This window comes from Lithobates pipiens, unplaced genomic scaffold (genome assembly GCF_037356315.1).
Source record: "Lithobates pipiens isolate NorthernLeopardFrog02 unplaced genomic scaffold, aLitPip1_a1.2 Scaffold_16, whole genome shotgun sequence".
In the NCBI taxonomy this organism is placed as follows: Eukaryota; Metazoa; Chordata; class Amphibia; order Anura; family Ranidae; genus Lithobates; species Lithobates pipiens.
In genome coordinates this window covers 627,055,384-627,071,836 of record NW_027507748.1, presented here as the reverse complement: position 1 = coordinate 627,071,836, position 16,453 = coordinate 627,055,384, and the positions used below count along the sequence as shown (strand labels likewise).

At 38.0% G+C, this 16,453-nt stretch overlaps 1 protein-coding gene across 5 annotated transcripts in view; it reads left to right on the top strand.

Moving 5' to 3' along the window:
* Window positions 1–16,453, top strand: part of DCLK1 (doublecortin like kinase 1) — a 551,424-nt gene that overhangs the window by 368,591 nt on the left and 166,380 nt on the right. For 3 of the 5 annotated variants that reach the window (XM_077484138.1, XM_077484139.1, XM_077484140.1), the window contains one exon: window positions 13,604–13,688. In XM_077484138.1, the coding sequence (XP_077340264.1) occupies window positions 13,604–13,688 (85 nt within the window). Of the gene's footprint in view, window positions 1–1,089; window positions 3,764–13,603; window positions 13,689–16,453 lie in introns of those variants that run through there. The other 2 variants (XM_077484141.1, XM_077484142.1) reach the window with 1 other exon arrangement.

Sequence of the window (16,453 nt, the reverse complement as noted above, 5' to 3'; positions counted from 1 at the left end):
ATTGAGAGGGTGGTGAGCATGTGCCATGACATAGCCAACTCTGCTAAAGTAAACATCTCCTAAACATGCATTGTACCTACAGGTATTTACTATGATAAACAACACAGAAGAAAAGCTCAGTGATTAACAGTGCTTGCTAAATAAAGTGACAATGTGCAGACAAAAAAATGAAAATACAGTTGTGAGCCAAAAAACTAAATAATTGTATGCTGAGTTTCAAACAAATTGAACAATGTGAAACGCACTCCTAACAGTGTTTCCCAAAATAATTAAGGAATGGAGACAAAATGTATTCTAGTCCATGAATCAAATTGGTGCAATCCGTATTCCTATGTGGCTGATCTATCAGATACACCTGTAGACCTTACTGCATACAACCACCGATATCCTAAGGTGTTTGTTTCACATTCCTTTCCAAAAGTAAAACAGGCGAGAATGGGATATAGATCCCTACTCACCGGACGTCATTGACCCTCTTTGTCTTACGACAAGAGGAGTTCAATCGGGCTTGTACGGTCACTGTAACCAAAATATAGATCTCCAGCCAGGATTCCTGTGCTCTCCTCCCCGCAATGCAGGATATTCAAAGTGAAGGCTCTCCCAAGCGTTAGTCCACCCTCCTTACCTCACGACAAAGAGTCTAATCAGGCTGAGTAGTCACCGTGACCAGATGTGAATACCCGACCAAGATCCCATCCTCTCCGCCCGGTAATGAAGAGGAAAAGAGAGAAAGTAGAAAAAGAAAAAGGCTTAGGGAGGCCTGCAAATGGAGAGAAAAAAAAGCTTGAGCACCCCCATTGGCAGACAATACAAAGGCAAAAGAAAATTGTTAGAATTTGAAAAAAATATGATAATAGACTGGTCCTATATACATTTGTTTTATCACAGTTTTATTCACAGTGATTTGGTATTGCTGAATTCATTCATTAGAATATACACAGTGCAGGGTCCCATTGCACAGTGGCTGCCTGTCCTAAATGACCTTGGCATACGGCATTATATTTCTACATTGCTACTTACCTATGATACTTTTTTTTGCAATGAATGTTAGTCTTGAATATGTAACTGAATACAGCTTTATTTTTGCAGGACACACACTGAGGGTCTGTTATGAACACATGAACTGTTTCCCTTACAAAAGGCTCTTAGTACAAGCTGAATGTAGAATTTGTAGTAGATCTGAATATACATATAATAATGTATTTGAGACATCTGAAAGACTTCAAATACTGTTGTGATACTATTATGATCTTTCTTATAATTCAGTACAGTCTAGTTGAACAAGGTGCCTTCACTGGTACAGACCCAACTATGTTTCCTTGAATCCCTTAAGTGGCAGTGGAATGTGCATTGCCACATTGTCTGTCTATTTTGTGAATGTATCCCAAAAAGTCAGATCATTCATTTTTATGAAGGTTTATTTGCTTTTATTTGTTCTGTTAGACTGTACGAACTTTTAGCACCTTTGACATGGATTTGCTTTTCATTGCTAAAAATAGACCTAAAAGATCACAGTGTCTAAGGGGAGAGCTGGCACAGAGAAGATGAGCATTATGAAGATTATATTATTATGAGATATGTAGAATACATCATTATAAATATACAGTATGTATATAATTTACCAATATCGATTATGCAAGAGTTCAGACAGTTGACAGGGCAGCAGCTGTCAGACTTCGGTTGACTTCTGACTCCGAACTGAACTGTCTGGCTATTTGGTTGACCAAATAAGCAAAGTAAAATCAGGGGAAAAATATACATCTTTCTATCAGACTAGCGTCAAAGTTTAATATCCAGGCTCTTGCACACCCCTAATCAAGGCTGGTTCTCTTTAATACCAACTGAATATGATTTCTAAAGATATTCTCCTGTAACAGTTAACTCCTCCAAGGAAAGTTGATTTATTTTGTAGAAATTAATGTTGTCACTGTACTTTAATTTCACATTTCATCAGCCAGTGAAATGATGCAGTTTTAGTAGAGTGATTTCTAATTCAATAGAAAAAGGTTAAACATGCCAGTCATTATCTATGTATAAAGAGTTATGGGATATCTAGTTAAAATCATCCCCTAAGGTCGCCTACATAACACCATGCCATTACTTTCTGATATGCAGGAAACATTTATAGGCAGTCCAACTGAAGCAGTGCGCACAGCAGGCTGACGACACTGTTTCTAATTGCAAGACAGTGGCTGTTACTGTCAGGATCTTTAGGCAAGCAACATATTCATTATTTGCCCAGGAAAACTGTGGGACGTTAGGCTAAACATGCTACAATAAAACACTTTTTCGCTTTACAAAAACGTAACTTGAGTCTGATTAGATGCTATGTATATACCTCCAGTTATCATTCCTCCACTAGGGAGTGCCATGTCGACCATCTCTATACAACTCATAATACTGGACTGTGAAATAAGTGCATTATAGAAACAAATGTATCATGAATGTCACTGGGGTTGATTTACTAAAGGCAAATAGACTGCACAATTCGCAAATGCAGTTGCACTCACTTTCCCCACAGCTTAGAGAAGTTGGTGAAGCTTCACTTAGTAAGGAATACCCACCCAATCGGATGCTGAAAGCGGTACATTGTTTTGCATGGAAATTTGGTGTTTTATATTGTAGGCCTGTAATTCTTAGGAATAACTTAAATCTGTCCAAACAAGAGTCTAGTAGACATCCCGGGTATGATAATGTTTGAACCACAAAATCATAAATTATAATATCGTAAATAACTATAAATAATTATAACAAATAATAATTTAATAATAACAAAATGTATTCAATAATGTAATCAAAGAAAAAACACTTAAATTTGCTCAATTGAAGAATTGTCGCCGCCATTACTCAGTGTTTAATTAATTTCTCCACTAATCGCTATCTCTCAATTCTGCAAGTGATTCTAATTTACTATCGCTGTTTGCTAGCTGGTCTAAAACCGCTTTTGACATAAAGGGACACTTTTTGGTTGCCATGGACATTCTCAAGTTTCCAGGCAGAAAGAACAGTATATATAATATAAAACATGCATGCAGGGCACTGGGCAAGGCATTAGGTACAAAAGGGAAGTGAAATTATTTCATACAGTAATGTAATCTGTAAGATTCCAGTGTACTGTATGTATTATGCTTTTTGCACCTTTTGAATTTGGCACCAGGCTCCGTTCCCATGCATCGTGACGCTCGCAGAGAATGGAGCCCAGCACAGTGATCGATCGAGCGGAGGACACAGCCCACACACACAGCGGGGAGACATCGCAGGATCCTGGGGACAAGGTAAGTAACTTTGCGATGCAATTCCGAGTGAGGCTCAGGGTTACAACTTTTGATAGTGAAGATTCACCCGTAGCAACACTTGGGATTACCGTTAGGGAGGTTAACAAAAACATAATTTTTGCTTGTACATGATTGGATGATGGAACTCAGTAGTGCTTCACTATATTTACTAAGCTAAATTAGTGCAATTGCACTGGCAAAGTGCATAGTTGACTTTCCTTTATTAAATCAACCCCACCATCTTAGTTTTATACATACATACATATAATATTGGCACAACACCCCCAAATATATATTTAAAGAAAGAAGTGCCGAAATATAAAACACTGTGGCCTTCTAGCACCTTTATACATAGACATTTCAGTTTAGCTTAAGTATTGTCATTTTAATATACTGTACTGACAATTTTTTGCTATGATTAAACATTGCTGTTTTGTAAAAGTTGAATGATTTGATAATATCAAACAATAAAATTATGTGGGAAATGAGATGTGTCCTCAAGTCATTGTGATTTTTTTGTGTGCTCCATAAACTCAGTGAGGCTGGCAGGACTGAGATCTGAATGGTCCTTCTGATTCTGTTGTATAGAAACAGGTACATCTGAAATTGGTTAAAAATCCACTGTGCTTGAAAAATGCTGTTGTTTGACAGTCTTCAGGTAGTTTTTTAATTATTTGAATTCATAATTTGTGAGCATTGAACAATAAAGATCTGTCTGCCCAAAAATAGACTGGTGAAAGTAATTTAAAGAAAAAGTATTCTTTAATTTGGTATTGATATTGTAAAGCTTGGCTAGAAAAATAAATTTTTGGCATAATTTTGCTCTATTATACACTCATTATCTACTGGCATTTTGACAGAGTTGTGCACTCCTTTGCCGAAAACCACTGCTACATACAAGGCTTTTCTTGTGATTGGGTTGAAGACAAAGGTAAAGGGAACTAGTATGAGTTTTTTTTACAGATCAATAATGTGCAGTGACAACCAAAACAGTTGAAGCAGTGCTGAGAAGTGTGGATGGGTGAGGTGACTTTTAGTCACAATTAGCCTGGTTTCTGGATACATTATAGCTCATGATGATGCTGCAGGATAGACCAAAGTTTGAAAAAAGCTATCTGTATTATTTCAAAAAGTCATTTGCCATCCCCTGAAACTAGGGGGTCTGTGTATCAGTTGCACAGGTGTAACAAATCTTTATTTTTTCCCTAAGGTCACCAGCGCCATCTACCGGCAACAATGTATTTTTTTTCCCCTGAATACCTCAATCAGGAAACATTCTGCATTATTGCCACTAGATGGTGCTGATGATTCTAAGGAAATAAACATATTAATCAAATTATAAAGGTTCATTGCACCTGTGCAAAGGATTGACACATTCACACAGCAAGGTATGCTCCAGTCAAACCTGACTGTTTTACATGCAACAGTGGGTCCGACTTTGCAGAGGGACAACAGATCACATCCAAGTTGCACCCATCCAAAGTTGCATCAAAGTTTCACTCCAAAGTTGCATGACTTTGGAGTCGTACAAGTGTGAATGAAGCCTTTCGTGTATCAGTCCAACCCACACCATGTTGCAAGTAATTTGGTTATTTAAGTACCCCTGCCTGTGATACAGGAAAGAAATTCCCAAACCCACCCACACCGCAGGCTCCTTTTTGTCTCGCATACAAAAAAGCCAAATGTAAAAATCTCAGTATTAATTTTGATATGAAAATTTCAAAATGATCACTGAGCAATGAGGACAGGAAGTTACATATCATATGTTTGAGTAAGTTTACATTAATGGCTCTGCGAGATGTTCTCTGGTTTCCTGGTGCAGTTGATTACACAGAACTCAAACAGTAAACTGATTGAACTTTCTGACTCTATCACAGCCATGGTGTTTGCTGGATAACATTAATAGTTCTTGGGACCATCTCACAGTACAGGCCCCATGGTCCCTTGTGGTCTGGTTACTGTTGCGGCTTTAGTTTGCTGGAAAGAAATTCATGATTGCAAAGTCAAATACATAGCTCATGCACACCTTTGGAACACTTCTATTTGCTATATAGAAGTTTAACAGATTGTTAAGGCTGTATAAATACATTCTCTGCATGACTTTTACAGCAGGTGAATGTCACTTTCCAATTTCAAATGAGCGCTCAGATTTTCCCTGTAGCAACGTTTTAGTTTAAAATGATAATACGTTTTCCTGCCATTTAAAGTGTCTGTTACACTGCATGAGCCTGTAAGCCGGTCTATCTCTGCTGAGTTATGCATGACCTGAATTACTGCTCCTGTAAATGCTGTGTACATTTTCTCTGGTGCCAGTCATTTCAAGGCTCACTGCAATTGTAATCATCAAAGAAAACCAACCAAGGATTTATGCCTAGGATTTGTTCTGTTTTAATGAATTTGGAAATAACCTTTTAAGTTGCTAATGTTTTATGTGAAAATGCTTCCTGTGGTATTTTCCAAAGATCAGTCTTATTTTTACTTGCTAGAAAACTGTTAATTCTTTGGGGATGTACAATGTAATAGTTAAAGGATTATTCTATATGTAGCACTTAACTAATCTTCTTATATTATTGAAGCTAACTCATGCATATAGCATGGCGAAACACAAGACTACTTGCCTCCCACGTTTCTGAAAAGAGAAAGAGGGACACCTTCTAGTACAAAAAATTTAAGGATACACCCTGAGTTTCACAGGCCATGAACAATTAATGCCCTAAAAATGATTGGTTAAACCCACAATTGCTTTATTTCACGACCCCGTTTCATTTACCAGGGCTTATGAAAATAACAAAAACAGTCATTTAGAGGTTGGATCAAAGGTTTTGTGTGATAAAACACCTATGGTTGCTAAAAAAATAATTTTTGTAGAGATCTAGACATCACACTAAAAGGTATCAACTGAGGAGGAGGAAGACAGAAAGACAGATGGATTTGGTTCTAAAAAAAGGTAAAGTCCCTCCAAAAGGTCAACATGGGACTATAGTTAGACTAATTGTATATTGGCAGGTGTATTGCCAAGAACAGTTGGTCATGACACTCATATGATGTGGTATAACACATCAAAGCACACTACTAATACCCCTTGAGGCAGCAACCAAACATTAAAAATCTTTAAAAGAATATAATTTTATTTATTGATGGTTAAAAGTAATGAACATGGGCTATCCTAAAATATGTGGTTCCAGTATGATATATTCACCCTAAAATATCATTGATCGTAGGGTCAAAACTAATTCTCATACAATATCCAGGTAAAGTTTTTCCAAAAGAACGACATGGGACTATAGTAATGCCCCGTACACACGATCCGAATATTGTACGAAAACGGTTGTCCGAGGAAGGATCGTACGACTTTCAGATCGTGTGTACACTACTTTAGACAGCTGATCACGACCGTTCATCTGATATTATTTGATCGGACATGCACGGAAATTTTCCTCGTATGATTCCAGATCGTACGATTTTCGTTTAGTCAGTAAATACAATACAAATACATTATAACACATGACATCACTTAAGATTTTTTTTTTCAATCGTAAGAGAATTTTCGTGACTTTATTTAGCTATTCAATTTCTACTTGCGATTATTAACCGAAAACGGTCGTGCGATCGGTCATACGATATTCGGATCGTGTGTACAGGGCATTAATCCTAGATTGGCAGGTGTATTGCAAAGAACAATGGGTGATGACACTCCTATAATGTGGTATAACAACTATCACATCTGCAGAACATCCTGTAACCATTGGCCACATTTGGATAGAGAGCGGCTGCATAACACAGACAGACATTGAAGACTTTGTTCCTTCTACAAAGAATTATTGTTGCTTCCAACAATTGAAAGCACTGTACTGTTGTTCTATGCAGCCTGACAAAATTAAGTGATGCTTTTAGCACTTAGTATGTAATATAGAGAAGATTGACAGAATAAAAACAGCAAGTGGTCCATCATGTTCCTCCCCCCAACCCCGCACACACACACAATTTTAAGTCTTATGCAATTGTTTACGTCTGTTTTCTATATCTATATGAATGGGAAATTTGCTTGAAGCAATGCAGGTCAGAAGAATGTCCAGATCAGAAGGAACTCAAATGCAAGTTGAATGCAACTAAAGGTGTACTGCACGTCTACAAAAGGGTGCAGTTCCCAGATAATTTAATTAAAAGTTATTTTTCCATAGGGTGTTATGGTAAATGACCTTATAACCAATCATCCTGAGAAGGCTTCCTTTGTCCAATACATCCAAAGGGTATAACGGCACTGCTGGGTGCTGTGTGCATTGTGTGAAGGCAGTGTCCCCAGCAGGCTGGGAGCAGTGACAATTTTTGGTTTTGCACATGTGTGGTATCACTTGATTCATTATAGATCAAACATTGGCTTACAAAAGAGAGTAGTCATATGACCTCTGAAAGTCACATGCGGCAGCTCCTGCCCTAGAAGACAACCCAAGGCTTTGCTAAGGGCTTCGCACATGAACAAACCTGGCATAGCAGCTGAGGCGAGGGAGCAGCAGCTGAGGTCTCACATTCCTGGAAGTCTCATATACCGATACCTATATCTGGGGTGTAACATTAAACATGATCAGAGTTTGCAGCCCCCCATCCCCAAACCACACCTTTCCCCCTTACTGAATCTGTGCATTTTTCTCCTCACAGACTCTTCTAATTTCTCTCATTCAGTGTGGCTGTGCGGGGCCCTTTACACATATTTCTGTCATCCATTGACATAGATTTGAGAAGAAAAAAAAAGACAAGTCCCATCTGCCGTGTGCCAGAGTGACCTGTAATTTCCAATGGAGAACAAGTGTGGTGAGGACACTGCACTTTGTAGTCCATTGATGCTTCATTGGAGCCTGTAACTGAAGGGCTGTACCTCTGGAGGAGGCGGAGCATTACACCTGTGATCCACTAATTGCAATTGCAATACTTTGCACATAAATGCACAATTTTTTTAATTAACGTTGGTTTATTTGTACATTTTTTATTCCTTTTACAAAAGATGGAATATGCTTTTAAATTTTAAAGAAAGGTCTTGTGACAGGGGCACTTTAATTATGTGGTAATTTAGTGAGCCCAATGAAAAAGTGCCAAAATATGATTTTGAATGTGCTAGTTTTCCTCAGAAATAGAGATACTGTATTCATCATCTTGGGCTTTTAGAGAAGGATCATTTTTTTTATTTTCTGCACCTACAATAGAAAAGATTCTAAAAATCTTTGCTTTACTGTCAATGCTTTGGCAACCCCTGTTTTTAAAACCTACAATTTTTCCATCCGGCTTTATGTGTTAAAAGAACAATATGAGGCCAGAAAAGAAAATACTTGACTAGATGTGGTCTGCAAAGTTTAATAACAATGTCCCCAGCTTGGCATTGTCCTTTTCCCATACTACTTTTCCTTTATTTGTCATTTTTGTATTTGTTTGATCTAGTTTTTTTCTTTTGCATTGTTGAATATACAGTATTTTTAATTTGAGGCTTTTTATATGTAATAATTTTCTGTTTTATTGTATACCAGAAAAACATTAACCTGTAAAGAGACTCTAACTCAATAATTAGAACATACAAGCAAACTTTATATAATATTTAGAAATGTAAAAATACACATACCTAAGTGTGCAAGTAAAGGTACATAAATTGTGAAAAAGATCATACATTGACACTTGAGAACTAAAGTAATCAAAAATAAGTGTGCAAAAAGTAGGAACACTGTATGCATATACAGTTTGTATATATATATACATATATATATATATATATATATATATATATATATATATCAGCAGACAGAACAAGCATACCTTATATAGTTAATGAGACAAGCCAAAGGCAAATGGTTAGTGAAGCTTCAACTCAGCTTCACTGAGAATAATAACCAAACTTTTGTACAAACCTATGGTCAAAGGTAGAGACTGTCTTGTCAGTGGACTTCTCGACTGTAAAGAACGTCAGATATCTGTAGTGATGGCCAAATTTGGTGGATATGGGTCATTTAGGAGAGTGCCAAGTGCCCATATTTTGTGTGTGTAAATTGAAATGACCATTCACATTCCCATCCTGCCAGTATGATATCTAAAAGATAAGACCACAAAATGTGTATTAGCTCATGCTGATTTCCAGCAGAAAAAAATCTAAAGTGAGAGTTCTCTACACTTGCATATGTGTGAATATCTTCGTCTAAGTCATGCACATGTTGAATTTAAAAAATGTTAGGCCCCGAATGGATTCTGCAAGAATGACTCAGGTATGACTCTGGAAAACCCAGTTCTGCTCTTAGCGGTAGTGGCTTCCCCTCTTTTGCCTGGTTCTGTGAAATGTAGTTAAGGGAATGGACAGAACATTTTTCATGGTATCAGGCGCTGGACAGCAAACTAGCCACCCTTGTATTAGTAGGAACGTGGGTCAAAGTTGTATACCCATATCCTATGTTTCTATTAGGTCTGAGTATTGTGCCAAGGGAGCAGAAACACCTAACTTGGACACACAACAGGGAGAGGTATAAAGGTACAAAGTCTGGGACTTCCCATAATGTTTTGTGCCATTAGACAGTATAGCCATCTGTTAACATTAAAACCTTATAAGAACAGCTCTGTGACCAAATGAGAGAATACATCGAAGAAGCCAGTGAAGTGGATAAAACTTCAAGTGACATCAAAATGTATGCCATATCCTATAGAGACTACAATTTCTTCTGCAAAAGGGTAATGTATTAATGGAAAAACAATTATGTTGACATTCTTTAGCACTTGCTGCTTTGACCCACACTTCATGGATGCGATAACTTTAACAATCAAATGCGCTTTAAATGTCATTCAGGGAAAATCAGTTCTATTTTTCTTAATCGGGTACAAAATTAACTAGTTACACGCTTTACAAATTCAATGTTAGTTGCTGTTGTGTGAAATTTTAAATTACAATTTTACTTAGGGAGCATTTACTGTATATACTTGGATGACAATATATATATATATATATATATATATATACAATGCTGTGAAAAAGTATTTGCACCCTTTCAGATTTTAATTTTTTTTGCATATTTGTCACACTTAAATGAGTCATCATCAAACTATTTTATTATTACACAAAGATAACCCAAGTAAATACAAAATGCAGTTTTTAAATGATGGTTTCATTTATTAAGGCACAAAAGCTGCCCAAACCTGCATGGCTTCATGATAAAAAGTAATTGCCCCTAAACCTAATAACTGGTTGTGCCACCCTTGGCGGCAACAACTGCAATCAAGTGTTTGCGATAACTGGCAGTCTGGAGTCTTTCACATTGCTGTGAATTTTTGCCCACTCTTCTTTGCAGAGTTGTTTTAATTCAGGCATATTGCAGGGTTTTCCAGCATGGATGGCCTGTGTAGGATCATGATGCAGCATCTCAATTTGATTTAAGTCCGGGCTTTTACTAGGTCACTCTAAAACCTATATTTTTGTTTGTTTGAACCATTTGGAGGTGGACTTGCTGTTGTGTTTTGGATCATTGTCCTTCTGCATAACTCAAGTGCACTTGAGCATGAGGTTATGAACTGATGGCCAGGCAGTGGCTTTGGCATTAGAACTCTCCCATGGATGCCATTTTTGCCCAGTCTTTTTCTTATTGTTGAATCATGAACACTGATCTCACCTGAGGCAAGTAAGGCATGCAGTTCTTTAGATGTTGTTCTGGTTTATTTTATGACCTCCTAGATGAGTCGTCATCATGCGCTTTGAGTCATTTTTGTAGGCCTGTGGAAAATGGCTCTCCCTGTAGTTCATTGGAGTTCCAAAGCCTTAGAAATTGCTTTGAAACTCTTTCTAGACCGATACATGTACATTACTTTGTTTCTAATCTGTTCTTGATTTGTTTTAGATTTATGTGGCTTTTTGTGTTCTGTTAGCGTGCTTCACTTTGTCACTTCTATTTATGTGATTTCTTGATTCAACAGGTCTGGCAGTAATCAGGCCTGGGTGTGGCAAGTGAAATTTAACTCAGCTTTCCAAAACATTGTGGTTAACCACAGTTCAGTCATAATGCAGCATGGGAGGGGGTAATTACTTTTTCACATAGGGCCAGGCAGGTTTGAACAGCTTGTTTAAACCTTAATAAATGAAATAATAATTAAAAAACTGCATCTTGGATTTACTTGGGTTATCTTTGTGTTATATTAAAATTAGTTTCATGATCTGACTCATTTAAGTGTAAGAAATATGTAAAAAAAAAATTGAAAATCGGTAAGGGGGAAATACTTTTTCACAGCACTGTATATACTGCCTTGCCTGCTAATAGATTAGCAGTTCTGGCCAGCCAGACCTGTGTTTCAGACTCTGCTGCCAATCAGCACAGCTGGCTTTGGGACCTCACTTTTTTCCATTGCAGATGAAGCAGTTAATTTACTAAAGGTAAATACGCTGTTTACTTTGCAAGGGTGGCTGTATTTTACAAGGCTATTTCCAGAGCTTAGTGAATGTGATGAAGTTTCACTTTGTAAGGAATACACAATTGTGTGTAAGAAAAAACAGCATTTTTGCTTGCACACGATTGGATAATGGAAGTCTGATGAGATCCACCCCATTCACTAAACTGTGGGGCAAGTTCCCCTGCAGTGTGCAACGTCTCTTGCAACATGAACAGCGTATTTTCCTTTAGTAAATCAAGCCCAAAGTGTATATATGGCCAACCCAATATTTATTGAAAGCCCCTGTGAGGTTATTTTGCCACCTGTGTCCCAGTCCAGAGATTTGTCTTCACTTCCTGTCCTGTAGACACAAGAGGAAAGGTCTCCAAAGTGAGTGAGGCAGTTAGACATTTGTCACCACCACTGAACAAGTTTCTTCATCTGAAGATTTCTCCTGTGTGTCTTTTCTGATGACAACTCAAAAGTTTGGATTCTTTACTTTTGTGCCAGTCAAGATCATTAATAGGGCAAAGAGAGAGAGTGTAGTAAAAACCTGAAAGGCATTCTAACTCCTCACCACTCTCTAAATCTAAAAAAAAGCCTTTTGACTTTAGATACACTTTAAAACCTTTCTAAAGGCATTTTTTTAAATTAAAATAATATACATCTTATATGTACTTGGTCTGTGCAATAGTATTGCACAGAGCAGCCCCGGACCTCCTCTTTTGGGGTCCCCCACCAGGAGCCTCTTCGGTATTTGTCCCCATAGCAAACAACTTGCTATAGAACCTATAGAAGACGTACAGGCTTGATCCCAAATTGGGCTGTGTGCATCCATAGACACACACAGCATGGCTGGGCCCTGCCCCCTGCTCCTCACAGCATTTGACTGACAGCAGTGGGTTCCAGTTTCCCTATGAGCGTAGGGAGAGGGGAGAAAAAAGATGCAGCCGAACATCAAATAATAATTTACATTTTAATATGGAAACCCATCAGTGGTGACCTATAGACCCTAGTCTGATTCACATATTTAGCTGTCACTTGTTAGTTATTCAAAATAAAATTGTATAATTCTTTTTGCAGATTTACTTTAGCGTAATAAACATTTTTGGTTTTTCAGAGTTGTATCATCTTACTCACTAAAATGAAAATGAATCAGCTAACATGAAAGCTCACATAAAAGGAATGGTGTTAATTAGCACCCTGGAGCTTTAACACTACATCATTATATTAATTTACTTACTTTAACTGGGTATGTTTATCATTTTTGTCATCAAATATTGCTTCTCGCAGTTTCAATTAAAGTTATCATTAAACATAACGATATAAAAAGTAGACCCGTTAAGGTATACATTGTACGTGGTACTTCTAGTGATAAAAGGGTTGCCAGAGCTAACAAGCAAAGACACTTTCAATAGTAACGATTAAATGTTCATTTTCTACCCTGCATTAGTAAAATGATAGCTGGAATCTGATTGGGTGAAATGAACAACACCTTCAATTTTCATTTAGTCCATCATTTTTATCTTTCATAAATCAGCCCATTCCACTGACCAATAATGAAAAAGCCCATTGTGATTTCATTCATCTAATCTTACAGTATGGAAAATTTCCCACCAGAGAGTACACTTTGAATCCTCTGTAATTAAAGCCATTCAACAGTGATTACAGAATTTACGGAGGAACAAAATCCCATCATGCAAGAAATTACCTTTTTTTTGGACCAAAACTGAACACACTAAAAAATATTATCTCTTTCTGGTCGAGGGTAGATAGCTTCATAATAAATACGGCCCAAAGAAAAGTTGGCGGCACTCCAGGCTCTCAATGCAAATGTTTTTATTCCATGCAAATCAGGGTATTGCAAGTAGATAGAATAGCTAACGCGTTTCATGCATACCAACTCTGAATATAAATAAATACGTTTTTATTTTTATCATTTCCAGGGCTCCCAGCACAGTGGCTCCTCTACCTCATTAGCATCCACCAAAGTGTGCAGTTCCATGGATGAAAGTGACATCTTAGCAGAAGGTAAAAATGTGAAATATTCATGCACACAAGTGTGCAGCGGTGCTCTGGTACAGAGATTTACATGATTCCATGATGCATTTAATGCAGTAGCTTGCATTTTGTTGAAAATAATGTATATTTCTTAAGTGTAACTTTACCTTTTTGGGAAAAACATATTGATCACAACAAGCATATTAATGAATCTTTATTATATACCTATGTACAGTGCATCTGGAAAGCATCCACAACGCTTCACTTTTTCCACATTTTGTTTTGTTACAGCCTTATTCCAAAATGGATTAAACTCATTATTTTTCTCAAAATTCTTCAAACGATACCCTATAATGAAGTGAAAGACATTTGAAATCTTTGCAAATGTATTAAAAATAAAAAAAATGACATGTACATAAGTATTCACAGCTTTTGCTCAATACTTTGTTGAAGCACCTTTGGCACCAATTACAGCCGTAAGTCTTTTTAAATATGATGCTACAAGCTTGACACGCCTATTTTTGGGCAGTTTCTCCCATTCTTCTTTGCAGGACCTCTCAAGCTCTATCAGGTTGAATGGGGAGCATTGGTGCAAAGCCATATATTTAGATTTCTCCAGAGATATTTAATCAGGTTCAGGTCTGGGCTCTGGCAGGGCCACTCAAGGACATTCACAGAGTTTTCCCATAGCCACTCCTTTGTTATCGTGGCTGTGTGCTTAGGGTTGTTGTCCTGTTGGAAGGTGAACCTTCACCCCAGTCTGAGGTCTGGAGTGCTCTGGAGCAGGTTTTCATCAAGTATGTCTCTGTGCATTTTTGCATTTATATTTCCCTCAATCTTGACTAGTGTCCCAGTTCCTGCTGCTGGAAAACATCCCCACAGCATGATGCAGCCACCACCACCATGTTTCACTGTAGGGATGAGCAGTGCCTGGGTTCCTCCAGACATGATGCTTGCTCTTCAGGCCAAAGAGTTCAATCTTTGTTTTATCAGACCAGAGAATTGTGTTTCTCATGGTCTGAGAGTCCATTGGGTACATTTTGGCAAACTCCAGGCCGGCTGTCATGTGCCTTTTTACTGAGGAGTGGCTTCCGCCTGGCCACCCTACCATACAGGCCTGATTGGTGGAGTGCCAGTGCTGCAGAGATGGTTGTTCTTCAGGAAAGTTCTCCTCTCTCCACAGAGAAACACAAGAGCTCTGTCAGAGTGGCCAATGGGTTATTTGTCATTTCCCCGACTAAGGCCCTTCTCCCCTGGTCGCTCAGTTTGACCAGCGGCCCGCTCTAAGAAGACTGATGGTGTTTCCAAAATTCTTCCATTTATGGATGATAGAGGCCACTGTGCTCTTTGGGACCTTCAATGCTTCAGAAAATTTTCTGTATCCTTCACCAGATCTGTGCCTCGATACAATCCTGTCTCTGAGGTCTACAGACAATTCCTTGTACTTCATGGCTTGGTTTGTGCTCTAACATGCCCTGTCAACTGTGGGACCTTATATAGAGAGGTGTGTGTCTTTTCAAATCATGTCCAATCAACTGAATTTACCACAGGGGGACACCAATCAAGTTGTAGAAACATCTCAAGGATGATTGGTGGAAACAGGATGCACCTGAGCTACATTGCAAAGGCTGCGAATATTTATGTGCATGGGATTTTTTTGCTTTTTTGTTTGTAAAAAAATTGCTAAGATTTCAAATAAACTTCTCTCATGTTGTAATTCTGGGGTATTGTTTGTAGAATTTTGAGGAATATATAGAATTTAATCCATTTTGAAATAAGGCTGTAACATAACAAAATGTTGAAAAAGTGAAGTGCTGTGAATACTTTCTGGATGCACTATATATTTTCTGTGGTGTGTTTGTGGTCCTCTGAGTCCTATTTCCTGATGGCTAAATAAGCATTTGTGTTGGAATCTGTTTACTACTAAACCAATCAAGGAATTTCCACCTCTGTGTTGGGCAGATGCGCCTGCAAAGAAAGCAGACATGTTAGTGGCTTGCTAGACTGGTTGACAAGGTCTGCATTCATCAGGCTGTATTTCATTGGAAAGGCCTTTTCAAAAAGCTGTTGTGCCAAAGTAAGCCGCTGCAACCAGGAGCATCACCTTCGGATAACGAAAGTCACACCCATTCTGATTTACTTTGCACATTGACATTACCAAACAGAGCAACAAAAACAGATTTACACATCGGGAGTTAAGCTGTGACCTACTTTAATTTCCAATGGCGGGCAATAACACAAACATTTTTCTTTCACTCATGGTTAGTGTTTGGCTGAAGCCATTTATCATCAATCAACTGTCTTTTTAAATCATAATGGCAACAAAAACTACCCAAATGACCCTGATCAAAAGTTTACACACCCCAGTTCTTAATACTGTGTATTTCCTCCTTTAACATCAATGACATCTTGAAGTCTTTTGTGGTATTTGTGAATGATGACTTTATCTTCTCAGATGGTAAAGCTGCCCATTCCTCTTGGCAAAAAGCCTCCAGTTCCTGTAAATTCTTGGGCTGTCTTGCATAAACTGCAGGTTTGAGATCTCCCCAGAGTGGCTCAATGATATTGAGATCAGGAGACTGAGATGGCCACTCCAGAACCTTCACCTTTATTCTGCTGTAACCAAAGACAAGTCGAATTGGCCTTGTGTTTTGGATCATTGTCATGTTGGAATGTCAAAATACGTCCCATGCGCAGCTTCCTGGCTGATGAATGCAAATGTTCCTCCAGTATTTTTTGATAACATACTGCATTCATCTTGCCAACAATTTTGACCAAATTTCCTGTGCCTTTGT